General features: G+C 33.1%; 1 protein-coding gene across 1 annotated transcript; it reads left to right on the forward strand.

The window, feature by feature from the left end:
* Window positions 1–830: 830 nt before the first annotated feature.
* Window positions 831–13,090, forward strand: LOC119773183 (nuclear GTPase SLIP-GC-like). Its single transcript, XM_038270059.1, has 23 exons — window positions 831–976; window positions 1,082–1,163; window positions 1,267–1,379; window positions 1,517–1,546; window positions 2,256–2,294; window positions 3,474–3,498; window positions 3,591–3,680; window positions 4,329–4,422; window positions 4,688–4,904; window positions 5,006–5,242; window positions 5,977–6,183; window positions 6,273–6,448; window positions 7,764–7,854; window positions 7,938–8,025; window positions 8,134–8,255; window positions 9,059–9,235; window positions 9,322–9,476; window positions 9,583–9,700; window positions 9,848–9,956; window positions 10,058–10,191; window positions 12,293–12,371; window positions 12,462–12,543; window positions 12,628–13,090. Exons 2-22 carry the CDS (start codon window positions 1,097–1,099, stop codon window positions 12,524–12,526), a joined length of 2,433 nt encoding a protein of 810 aa, XP_038125987.1. The 5' UTR covers window positions 831–976; window positions 1,082–1,096; the 3' UTR covers window positions 12,527–12,543; window positions 12,628–13,090.
* Window positions 13,091–13,719: the final 629 nt, after the last annotated feature.

The raw sequence follows: 13,719 nt of genomic DNA on the forward strand, positions 1-13,719 counted from the left end.
CAATTAGTTTAGGCAGGTCGTGGTGTTACTGCTATAAATATATGCAAAAATAGATTAATTTTGAAATAAATAAAACTATTTACCATTAAATTTTCCTTTGGGATCTATAAAGTTTTTTTTTTATTGATTTGATAAAAGAAAACACTCTGCAACATTCAATTAAGAAGAATGCTCATATAACAATGGTTAGAATGTACAGCGTCAAAGGTAAAAAGCGGGAGGAATAATCCATAAATTAAGATTATTAAATTAGTCAGAAAGCAAAGCTTTGCCAGCTCCACCTTCTAAAACTGAAAGGTAAATCTCTCCATAGAAATATGTTCTGTATGTCAAACTAGGCTTCCCTCTAAAAGTTATTAGAAAGTCCCTTTAGAAATGATTTCAAAGAAGTTAATAATACTCAACATAAAGTACTGTATATAAGGGGAGAAAAATGATTAGAGCATTTAATAATCTGATAGGTTTGGTAGAGATACATTTAGTTGTTTAAGGGCAAAAGATGTATTTACATGACATTAAAAACTGTATTTCATCTCATGGTTAAAGATGGCATTAATTTACAACAAAATATCTCCTAACGGTCTCTTAGGCAATAAAACCTCATCCTAACAGGTCACATGAAGGCATTTTTTAAAGGTTTTAAGAGGACAAGGAAGAGAAAGCAAAACTTATTGCATTTTCTAGTAAATGGAAAGTACGGTGCTACACCTGTGCGTAAGGAAACCACTCCTCTTCTACATGAACCAACCTTTTTTTGGCTGTTTGGTTGTATTTGGTTGTATATATATATACAACAACTTCAAATCTGCTCACAGAAGTTGTGAACCTGTTCTCCGCAAATAATCTGGTTTATTCAGTTTGACTTTTGTTGGAAAACTTGTTGAATCATTGATAGCCCGTGTGTTCTGGAATTATTTTAGAAGCTTGTTCTTGTTATTTTCTCTCTGTCTTTTTTCTTTGATTTCTTCTAAAACCGGTACGAATTTTCCTTTTAAGATTTAAATTTTAAGTTGAAAATTTTTACTAGATTGGATTTATAAAAGATGTATTGTTGCTGATTCATGTCTGTTTAATTTTCCAGTTATTTATTTTGGCCATGGATGACTTTGTTTGCCAGATATTAAAAAAATTGGGACTAGACGAGTGGATAAGCAGATTTAAAGGTTAAGTATTGCATTGCATATGTTATTCCCAAATCTTTTCTGAAATGCCTTTAACCTTTTAAAATATGAAATTTATTGTCAGCATTACACTTTTTAATTGCAGATCAAGGCATTAACAAGAAAAATATTTACTGCCTTGATGATCGAGACATTGAAAATTTAATCCCCATAGTAGGACCGAGAGCACTTTTCAGAAAGGAACTAAAGCTGTTGCAGGTAATTTCCTACACAATGTGCATTCCCATCATAATCCCATCATATGCAGATGTGTTGCAGCTAAGCTTTTGTTAAAACTATAACTTTTATATAAATGTTGTATATTTTTTTGTCACCCCTAATTATTTATCAAACAGGCAAAGAAAAATACAACTGTTCGCACTAAGGTATGACATTCATGTATATTGGATGGCTATTTTGTGGTTTTGTGTTTGGTTTGTGGTATGTTTTTTTTTATCAGTTGTTAAATAAGTAATCTTTCTTATGGTTCTGAATGAAATACAGAATATAATTTATGGGTTTCTATACATAAGAGACACTGAGTTATTTTCCATGAAAAGTAAAACACACCTTTAGTGGAAGTATTTGGGTTATTGTTGGCGCAATATAATTTAAATTTTGTTTTAAAATGTATTTCTCCTCTGCTTATTGCAGTTTTTTTCAAAAAAAAAAAAATAAAAAATACACAAAAATACGAAAGAGCTGTATTATTGTTTATTTCTACCAAACAGTAGAGGACTACAGCAAACATTTTTGTCAAGACTGTAATTGGTGTTTAAAATTTTAACTAAATTTCTCATTAGCAATCCCAAATAATTATTGAATATAATACATATCATGGCACATATATATATATTAATCCTATAATGCCACAATTGAGGGATGCATGCGTCAAACAAGCTTGCCTATGGTGAGATGGTTGTGTTCTAGAGACTTTTAATGCTCAGTTTTGTTATTTTACTAAACATGCATTGATATTTAAGGAATATTAAAGATCAGACCCTACATATTATATGTTCACACACAACTTTTGAAACTTCTCTCAAAATTTCACATCAATGTTTTAACAGCTTTTTATTACTTTATTATATTTAGACCCAACAAGCACAGAAAAACACACCTGATCGGGCTGAGGTAAGTTTAGCAATTACTGATTCTTAGATGGTTAAACAATGGGGTATATATTTCATAAAGTTGGATATCGAGAACACACCAGCACACTATTTATAATGTCTAAAATCATGAAGCTTTATGATATGATAGAATTCCAAACAGCACAATTTCTATTTAAAGCTAGAAATAAGCTATTACCAAGTCACTTGACAAATTTGTTTTATGAGAGAGAGGGGGGGTGTGATTTAAGGGAGATAACTAATTTTAAGATTCAAAGATACAGAACTGCAAGGAAAAGATTTTGTATAACAAATAGTGGAGTGAGGCTATGGAACAGACTGAGCAAGGATTTGAAGCAATGTCCAAACATCAACCAGTTTAAAAACAAATATAAACAAATGATCTTTACAAGATACAGGGAGGAGGGGGTTTGAGGGGGAATAGAACTTGCTCTGCCACTATGAATTAAAACCGATAAGAAGTCAAGAGAGATGAAATAATAATAATAATAAAAAAAAAAAAAACTATATATATATATATATATATATATATATATATATATATATATATATATATATATATATATATATATATATATATATATAAGTGTGAGAGATAAGGGTTTTTGGTATATGCATATGTATGGATATATGTGTACGTATATGTAGATAGAGATATGTGTATACTGTCTATAGTTATGTGGGTGTGTATGTATATGCATGTATGTGTGCATGTGTTTGAGATACGGGTGTATGTGTAGGTATGTATGTGTGTATATATATGTATAGGTATCTATGAGTATGTGTATGTATATATATATGTATATATGTAAGTATGTATGTGTGTGTGTGTGTGTGTATATATATAGATATGTATGTATGCTTAAACATAGGTAGATGTTAATATAGAACAGGGGTAGGATTTACAGTAATAAGATTTATTACTTCTTCCTACTCCTTTTTCTTCTTTTTTGATTTGTTTTGTTATGACTATTAATTTACTTATATTTGCTTTTTATTGTGTTCGAAATAAATGATTCTTGTTAGTTAAATATCTACTGTTTATTGGTGGGAATGCCATAGTGCAAACAATACCCCCATTCATTCTCTAAAAGCTTTTAAAATATTTTTTTTAGCTTTAAAAACATGTTTTATTTTATTTGATTAAGAAAGATAATAAAAACTGTACGTTTATTCCTAGGTACGACCATCTACAAGTGACAGAGGTCAGAATTACAGTTTGTTATATTTCATATATGTTTGTTACAAAAACAAATCCTAGAAAGGAACTCATTTAACTGTTTTTCTGTGTTACTAGGGAAAGGGAAGAGAAAGTTGGATCAAGAGGAGTTGAAAACAGGGCAACCACCAGCAAAACAGCGGATGAGTTTATCAAAATCCGTGCCAGGTAATTCTTTATAAAAGCGACACAAAAAAATCAATTATATAGATCAAGATGCCGTCACTTCCAAACTAATAAGGCAGTGGAATAGTTAAGATATATACAGACCTCAATAACAAATAAAAAAAAATTTTTTTTACTGATATTTATTTCGGTATTAAAACAAAAAAATAAATAATTAAATTCCATGCTAATCAGGAATTCTGTGAGGTTGGTTGTTTTCAGGGTGCTTGAATGCAAAACAAACCCAAGCAAATCAAATAAAACTTTAAACCACAGGAATGTTTTAAGTTTTAAGAGAGCAAGTTCAAACAAATACAGCAGGAAGTGTTCTTTCTAAATAGAAAGGGAACAGTGGATCCAGATTATCGCACGCAGAGCTCCATTTGAAACCACTCCCAAAAGATCTACAAAATGTAACAATAAATTGTATGTTAAGAAGCCATTATAACTGATGATAAATTTAAAAAAAAATCTTATTTAGAATCAGAATCAGAAATACTTTCATAATCCCAGAGGGAAATTACTTAGATTTATTTGCTTCAATAAAATGTCAGGGCCAGTATAAAAGACCTAGGATTTAAATTCCTTCTCAGTTTAGATTCATGGTTCATACAAAATGACACTGTTCTCTCATTTTCTATCTTTTAATAGCAGCAGAATCAGTGTCCGATGTTAAAAATGCGATGGATAATGTTCTTAGTGAACTACACAAACGAGAAAAGACAGAGCTGAATGCTTTTGTAAGGTGAGTATATTTTCTTATAAGTTTATTGCTTTCTAACACTCTTTTTTTGGTGTAGAACATCATCTTGCAATTCTTTAAGTTAAAGTAATCAAAGAGTTAAAAAAATATCTTAATAAAAACAAATATTTTGTTAACATTTGATTAAAATCTGCAATCCGTGGCATTTAAAGACATATACTGTTATTATCAAATGTACTTTGAAATCTAAAATATATTTTTTTTATGTTTTAAAGTAATCAAAGAACACCTCTCTTCTTTTTAACAGGAAATTAATCAAAGATTTGGAGATAAAGAAGAAAGAAATGGTTGGGGTTTTTGGTAAAACAGGAGTCGGAAAGACCTCTTTGATAAATGCTGTCATTAATGAGAGGAATCTTTTGCCCTGCGGAGATGTCACTGCATGTACCTCAGTCATGATTAAAGTGGAGGCTAACACCAGCAACGAAAACTATGAGGCACATATTGAATTTATCACAACAGAGGTAAAAGAGCTATGAAAATTCACCCCTCTTTCATTTAAAAAGAAGAATCATGGTTTCTCATACTATATATAAAATATAATGAGACTTTTATTTACATTTAGGAGTGGAAAGATGAGGTGTGGTCAATAAAACAGTGTCAAAGGGCCTCTACAGATCAAAACAGAGATGACGATGATTATGATGATGATGATGATTCTCAGGATGTTGCTGCAAAGCTGTCAGCAGTCTATGGAGACGAATGGAAGCAGAAATCTTCTTCACAACTAATGGGAAGCAAATACTTCAGAAAAATACCAGAGTTCCATCAATCCACAAAGAAGATACTGTCTTATAAAACAGTAAGAGTGAAATGGTGCAGAAGTTGCTTAATAGTATTCATATGGAAGACCAAGACAACTGAAATCATGATTTTTTTTTTTCTATAAAAGATGTTTAATGGAATAATTTATATACTGTAAAAATGTAAAAGACAGATTTTTCTGGGTATATTTTACTGATCTATGAAGGGAAACCTCTTAATAATGGCCACTAATGAACATTACAACAAGAAGGTGCTGTGAGCTGTGTGATTTGACCATTTCTATAGCTTGTTATTAAGTTTTTAAATGGTTCTTAAATGTGGACAATAAAATTAAGTTTCTTCTGCTTTCATGAGAGCATAACATAATCAGCACTGCAATTTATCTTTAACCAGCTATTATCAAGCTGGTTCTATGTCATCCATTTTCTCACTTTGGCTACATTCACATAACAGGCAAATGTGGCCTTAATTGGATTTGTAAACAGCCTATTTTATCTTGTGACCTTAAAAAATAGGATCTGAGCCATATTTATATCTGGTACTAAATCAGATACATACCTGATCTTTTTTTGTTTTCAGCTTCTGCAGTCTTAAGGATCATGCCAAATTTTATCCAACTTTACCCGACTTGTCTCTAAGCAGGATGGGGGGCAGGATCGCCAAGTCCTTTGGGGGTGTCTCCTGCTGGTCTTGTGGGTTGGTGTAGGGGGTTGCGATGAAAGTTCCTAAATCTCTAAATCTGTATTTTTCATCTCTTTATTTTTTTTCTAGGCAAAAGAATTATCTGCTAAAATGATAAAGTACACAAGAGCTGATTCTAATCAATGTGGGGATAACGGTATCAAGAAGTGCTATTGGCCACTTGTGAAGTGTGTGACTGTCAAAGTGCCAAACAACAGTTTTCTCCACAACATCACTCTCGTGGACCTTCCTGGAAATGGAGACCGTAACAAGAGCAGGGATACTATGTGGAAACGGGTAATATATTCCTGTATTATGCAAACTGCAGAATGTTTTTTTTTTAAACATGATGATTATTCATCAGTGTATATGTTTTTCTACAATAGATTGTTGGAAGCTGCTCTACTGTATGGATTGTGACAGAAGTCAACCGAGCAGCAGCAGATAAAGAATCCTGGGATATCCTGAACAGTGTCAGTAGTCTCATTGGAAATGGTGGGGAGTGCAGAAAAATTCACATTATTTGCACAAAGTCTGACATTATTCAAAAGTCAACTAATCAGTAAGTGAACTCAAGCACTAAATGTGTAAAGTTAAACAAAATATGAAACTTCTTTCTGGAAAATGTTAGTAAGATCAGGAAGTGTACATGTTCCTTTATGAATAATTGATAAATTATTGGCCTCATCTTCAGAGGGTTTGTGCAGAGGTCAGTTTCAAAAAGCAGGGTTACCGAAAACTCTTGAGTTTTTGTTTCTCAAAGGGAGTTTATTCAACCTCTGTTTCAGTCACCATAGTAACATTCTCCCCAGAGCTAACCTGATCGGGAGCAGGTTTTGTTCTTTCTCCGGTCCCCTAGGTTTTATTTGTTTTGTTTTATTTCCTGATTTAGTCTGTAGTTCCCACTTGGTCCATTAGACATTGTAAGTTTTAAAAATCAAACATTGCATGTCCTTTTGATGAGGATCTTGTTAAAGAATGATCAGCATTAATTCACAGATAATGAATGGATAACTTTCATATTCAGAAAATAAAGTTTATGAGCACTACCATTTCATCTCCCAATCCATCACATACATTTGAGACCTCATTCGTCCTCACATTTGTAGCATTACACAGACTTATTTAAGAGAGCTCGATATCAATGAGAGAACATTGGATTGTGTGGCAATAGCATTAAAGAAAATAAAACTGCACAGTCAAGGCAGCACTAGTCCCATAGAATGGCTTCAGGGAGTTCCTCCTCTAGTTGGTTTATTATGTCTGATGACGTGAAGTTTATAATTGATAACAGCTCCTTCGGCCACATCTAAAACCACACATTTTATTTATTACTTTATAGTTTTTATCTACTTTATTTAAAATGTACCTATTTAAAGAAACAACTATGTTTTAAAGTTTACTTCCAATTAATTATATGTTTCAGTCACAAGGATTTAATGCAAGGATTCAAAACAACTCAGCTGACACGATAAGATTTTTTTGTTATTGGTTGGTGACATGCAGATCTTTCTTTCTTTTTAAAATTACATCAAGAACTACTGAAAATATTTGCAGATTAGACAAACATAAATTAATCAATTCTTCAGGAAAAAGGAATAACCTTAGAGTTAGGTTAAGGATTCATCAGTGATACCAACCTACTGCTTGCCGAACATGTTCTAATGTAACTGCTATTGGAGTTAATGAAAAATATTCTGCGCATTAACCTTTTATAGGAGTTAAAAATGGCTATACTGTTTAGGAATCCTCAGATTTAAATATTTGCTCTGTTATGCTCTATATGAGTGATAGCAATCTTTAGGGATCAGGATTCTGTAGAGAAACAGCCTCTTCACAAAAACAACTCTAAAGTAGCAACATAACTTTTCTTTCAGCTCAGGTGATGTTCAAGACTCAATCCTCAAAAGAAACATGGAAACGAAAGAAGCAGTGAGAAAAGAATTCAACAAGCTAAACAAGATTAAGGTAAGCTTTAAATGTTGACAGATTATATTATAGCAATACTGTCCAAAACTACAAAAAATAAACTGAAAATCTAATTGATATAGAAACACTTCACTGATGGGTCTTTCCAAGTGTTCACAGTGAGCTCCGAGGAGTTTCTGAGACAGAGTGTTCTAAGTCAAGAAAATACTGGTATGTTTTATAATAAATTTGTCTGAATATCTTGTTAATGATAAAGAAACTCTGAGGAATCTGGTTGGGAAACTTAAAATCATAGTTGATGTGGTTTTATTTTTACAGAAATCCCCAAACTTCAGGATTTTTTGCAGGAACTCAATGATGATCACTCAGAGACATTGAGTTATATATCTAGAGCTCAAGGGATTCTCTCTTTGATTCAAGGAGCCAGCTTGAAAAAACAGGTCAGAATTTAAAGGGAAACTTTTGTTTCTCTCGTTAGCTGCATAAATGTCTGTAGACAGAGAAATGTTCATCAATGCAAAGCTATTTTAAATATGAGCCCTGAAAAGTGTTTGCTGTAAAGTTAGAATAATCCATTAACTTTAAATATTAAACACCTTAAATGTTTAATTGATCACCAGAACTCCTTACATTAAGCTTCTTGCTGTTTTTCTCCACCAACCTCATTGGCTTCCCATAAAAAACTGCATTAAATTAAAGTTTGCTACTCAAACATTAAAGTATCTCCAAGACCTTTCACATTCACATCTCTGTGATCTTCTGTACATTGTTTTTTTTAGCTCTATACTTTTCTAACATAATATTATCCATACTTTCAAAGAAAAATGTTCTTCTTCTTCAGAATAAGGCTGGAGTTTCACTTCCACAGGGCCACACAGAACATGGAGGATTTTATTTAGTTGTGGGGTTTTGACAAAATTTTTTGTACTGTGTCAGATGGACAACTACAATTTAGCGGGCTCCTCATTTAATGATTTTTCACTGACACCTGTTTTTACAATAAAGTGATTTTTTTCAATATTTGGTTCTATAGTTTGAACTGTTTAAATAAAGTGTTGTTAAATCCCAAAAAATATCGTAGTATTATTATTATTATTATTATTATTATTTATTTTTTTTTATTATTATTACTATTATTATTAAACAAAGTTGCATTGGCAAAAAGGAATTGTTCCTTCAATAAACAGACTAGGCTTTTTTGCATTTACTAAAAATCTGTTGTTTTGCATGCTTTTCTTTGTAGCCTGGACAAAACATGGATGTATGTGAAGAGCTTAAGAGAAAATTAGTCCTTCATCGTTCTTTAGTACAAAAGGAGATGGAAAAAGCTTCCTGTGTTTTTGAAAAACACCTCCAAAAAGGGGTTGAAAACTCCAAAAGGTCATGTGAAAAAAAGCTGAATCAGATTTTATTCCCTCGGGTATGCTTTTCTTTTTATATTAATCATCTGATAATCATCAAATTGAGTTTTGTCAAATTTTTTCAAAATGTTACTTATTTTTTAAGGGAAGGAGTGGTGGTACTTATCACAGAACATTAAAAAGTGTTGTCAAAAAAGGTGGAATCCACAAACCAAAAACTGGAAGAGAAATAAACCTCAACATGATACTTTCATCATTCCTGACTGACAGCATTGATGAGGAATTCAGGAAGACATTCCCGTAAGATCTTTATAATTATATGAAAGCCTTTCCACTCTAGTAATCTTAAGAGAAAATAATAACAAAGTGCAATTTTTAACGATTTCTTCATGTCAAAACGTTTCAGAAAGGAGCAAGAAATTGGTCCATTTAATGGTGTTATTAACAAATTTTCACTTGACACTGAAAAGCTGAAGCTGAAGTACAAAGATGTACAATTGCAGCTGAAATTTCTTGGGACAGAGGTACAGTAAACGATGAGAGAAAATAAACATTATTAGTAGATTTCTATAACACTAGTTGAGATTTCCAATTTGTCTTGTGTTTTGAAAAAAATAATAAGGATGGCCTACTGTATGTTGTAGTGGTGAAACATTTTTCATTTCTCTTAGGAAGAGAAAGTTAAGACAACACTGAGCAGAATGATTCAAGACCAGAAGAAAATAATCTACCTCAGCCTGACACAGACAATTGAGCAAAAGATGCAAGAGTGCTACAAGAGTAAGAAATGTCATTAAAATCTCTCATTTATTTTGAAATTAGAAATATCTTAATTCTTTCTATACCATTTGTAATCAATCTATAATCTATGGTTTTTGCAGCTGCAGCAGGATACTCGGGTACCGGTATGCTGGAGAAGATGAGAGAAACCCTAAAGAAGCGTGTTCATGGGTTTAAAGACACAATGTTTGAGGATGCTAAAACTGCCATGTTGGATCATCTCCTGAGCTTAAGGGTTTGTCCATCAATTGATTTTGAAACACTATTTATGTTGCACAGTCTAAATTAAATCTGAACTTTAAAAATATATCAAAATCAAAACCTTCCACAATTACTGGCAATCTTCTTGGGAAGAAACCTGAGGTCCAACCAGGCTCAACATGGTGGTCTTCTGCCAGGCAGGTTAAAATGAGGTGCGGAATGCAGTAAGAGTGCGGTCATAATGAAACCCATATGAGGCTTCAGCTAAGATGGTGTAGGAGGGGCTGGAGGTGTGTTGAAACAGGGTCATCTGAATGAAGTCACACAGCACTTTGGATGCTGATTGGCTTTCGTGGTTCAAAGCTGATTGGCTGTGTCGCAGGCGAATGAAGGCGAATAATCAGTTTATTCAGTTGAACCTCTGCCTATGCTCAAAATAATAAGAAATATATATGTTTTGGAGTCCATGATTCTCTACCCTTTCACAAGATTTCAAGATCATTAAGAAAGAAAAACACCCACTGCATCATAGATCCTTTTTAATCATTAATCACTGGATCCTGTTTGCCAAGCCTTGTCACTAAACTAGGTCCTGGAAAAGACAGAGTTGACCGTCTCTCTCTGTCTTTGGACTGCTGATTCATTTTGATTTTCAGCTGATCAGGTCCAAACAGTTTCACCTCCAGCTTTGCTTTAAAGGATTCCTCTTTCACGACTCGACCTGTCAATCAGCCCCACTTCGTCTATGACAACAGTTCCTTCCACCTTGGGGCGCACTTCTCCTGCGCCATGAGGTACCAATACTTCTGTATTGCAGATGTGGTACTGCTCACGTACAACTTTTAACAAGAGTCTATGGTCAAAATTTTTGTACCCTAGGGCGGAAATACGTCACCAATCCGACGAAAAACAAAACAGCTTTACTCATCATTAAAGATTAAATATTTATTTTGCATATATATATATATATATATATATATATATATATATATATATATATATATATATATATATATATATATATATATATATATATATATCAATATGTTTCTAAATATTTTGAGTTTATAATTTAATTTAAATTTTTTTAAATTTCTTAATTAAGGTCATTAGGAGGGTGGGGCGGCGTCCTAGCGCCCTCTATTGGTCGGGCGCCCCTTCATTCACAGATGATAATATTGTACATAAGGTGTCTTATAAAGTAGAGTAGATCAGAGCAGCAGCAATAGCAGTGATATTAATATTGATTATTATAAATAGTTTCAGCTGAATAATGTTTACATATCATAGTTTTTCCACTGTGTTTGTCTTAATTTTAATGCATTTGCAACACCCCCCAGGACAATAAAAACAGCTGAGTGTGAACTGTGCTTGAGGCAACGGGTGGTTTAAATGAGGAGAGGAGAGAGAGCAGCCAACAATCCTCTGTTCTGTATTGACTGCCCTATAAACGATAATCTCTTTAGTATTGTTTAGTGCCATGTTGTTTTTTGAGCACCAGGACTGGAGCTCAAAAGGTTAGTGAGGTTAGTGACTCTGATATTCTGAAGGGGGAATGATTATGGACAAGTGAGTCACTAACCTGGTATAACAGTTCAGGCCATAGCGAGAGAATGAGGTAGGATCCAGCCAGTGGGCTGCCAACAAGATGTCCCAGATGCTGAAGCCCCACAGAATATGCAGGAGTACGAAGCCAGGTCAGGCAAACAGATCAGAACAGGAACACGCAGGCTCAAAGGTCCAAGACTCCAAAGACAGTTCAGGCAAGCGGTTCAGAAGGGAACAGGCAGGCTCAGGGTTAAGAGGCAAAACAGGTTATCAGTGCCAAGATCATGACAACACTAGAGTCAGGGATCTTCGGCTTCCACCAGGTTTCTATTGTTAAACACAGTAGTCTTATAGAGCAACTCCCCAAAAGCTGTACTTTCAAGACGCCTGTTCTGTGAGTAATGGATTAGGTATTTTAAAAGGCGGTCAGATGACTGTGTGGCACTGTTTATTGCTTCTAAAAGGTTGGATTTCTTTTCAAATTTACAATCTTAGATTGGGATACTTCACAAAATATTTGAAGTGTAAATTATTTTGCCCTCAGTTTTAGATCTCTATGCAATAATGTAGTTTTTATGCTTAATTAGAAGGAAATCCTGGAAACAATGGATACTTTGGAAGGAACCATTGAACTCTCACTCAAGGCTGATGACCAATCAGTTCCAGGTAAAGCAAGAGTATATGTATTCAAGATATGGACTGAACAGCATTTTGTACATATTTTATGCCACTAACAATCAGATATTACTTTGTTAGATGTTTCAAAAGAACTTGAAAGGGTAATGAAATCATACAAGGAGGTGAACAAGAGCTTAAATTAGCCAACATCATGAAAAGGGTAAGACGTTAATTTTACTTTTGAACATTGCTGTAAATATTAGTATATGTGACAAATTTATTTTGAATACTCATTTTTTTTCAGATCACAAACCCAATGAAGCAATGATACTGGTCATCATGACAAATGTGGAAACATAATTTCTTTAACAATATTATTGCTTTTAAACTGACTGACTGTTGTTATATTGTTCTGGTGTTCCTTCCTTCCTTCCTTCCTTCCTTCCTTCCTTCCTTCCTTCCTTCCTTCCTTCCTTCCTTCCTTCCTTCCTTCCTTCCTTCCTTCCTTCCTTCCTTCCTTCCTTCCTTCCTTCCTTCCTTCCTTCCTTCACAACCATGGTTTGTTAACATAACTGTGAATATGTTACTATGAATCCTTTTCATGTGTCCACAAAACTCTATCAAAATTAAATTTCTTTCTTAGATGTGTCAACAGTGCTTTCAATGGTAAAGCAGCACTGGGTTCAGCTGCGCAGCATAGATTCATAAATACCCTGAAACAAACAACACTTTTTAATTAAAAGTACATGTTCAATGCTTATGTTAACCTTAGAAAAAATGTAACTTTATTCATTTTTCTTGATCACACTATGAATCAAGAATGATCCTTTTAGCTTTTGCAGTTATTTTTAATACTTTAGAATTGAATTTCTTTCATCCTGTTATATATCCAGACGTAAATGTAACAATTTAACCTTTGTTGCGCAAACTTTATATACTAAACAACTCCCTATTGATCAGAGTATCTATCTCTGTCTATCTATCTCTTTTAACCCATGTTTTGATTTTTATATATATATATATATGTTTTGAACTGCCAACATTTTCAGATAGGCTAGTTGTTGTTCTGTTAGGAGTAAATAGTAATAATAATAATAGTCCACCAATTTAAATAATGATAGATTGTTAGTCAAAACTGTGCTTTGAATTAAAGAGTATAGAAATGTTCTCATTTACACAAATTTAACTTAGCCCAAACTGCTTCAGTTAGGCTCTTCAATTAGATCAATAAAGTGATACCAAATAATAGAGATTAGAATGCTAGAAGCTATGTCCAAAGAGCTCCTATATATAAATTTTCATATGTATATTGTATTTTCTGAATATATGTCTCGTAATTTGAAAAAGTGGCTTCTGTAATTTTACTGGGATTCCACTTTGTTTTCCTCAATCAAAG

This window comes from Cyprinodon tularosa, unplaced genomic scaffold, assembly GCF_016077235.1.
Source record: "Cyprinodon tularosa strain WSP-4 unplaced genomic scaffold, ASM1607723v1 ctg75, whole genome shotgun sequence".
Classification (NCBI taxonomy): domain Eukaryota; kingdom Metazoa; phylum Chordata; class Actinopteri; order Cyprinodontiformes; family Cyprinodontidae; genus Cyprinodon; species Cyprinodon tularosa.

What these genes read in the sequence shown, in the direction of transcription:
- LOC119773183 (XM_038270059.1), top strand. Translation starts at nt 1,097, where the DNA reads ATGGATGACTTTGTTTGCCAGATATTAAAAAAATTGGGACTAGACGAG. An exon ending in ACCATCTACAAGTGACAGAG is followed by an intron (nt 3,499 to 3,590) that starts GTCAGAATTACA and finishes CTGTGTTACTAG; the next exon opens with GGAAAGGGAAGAGAAAGTTG. An exon ending in GATGCAAGAGTGCTACAAGA is followed by an intron (nt 9,957 to 10,057) that starts GTAAGAAATGTC and finishes TGGTTTTTGCAG; the next exon opens with CTGCAGCAGGATACTCGGGT.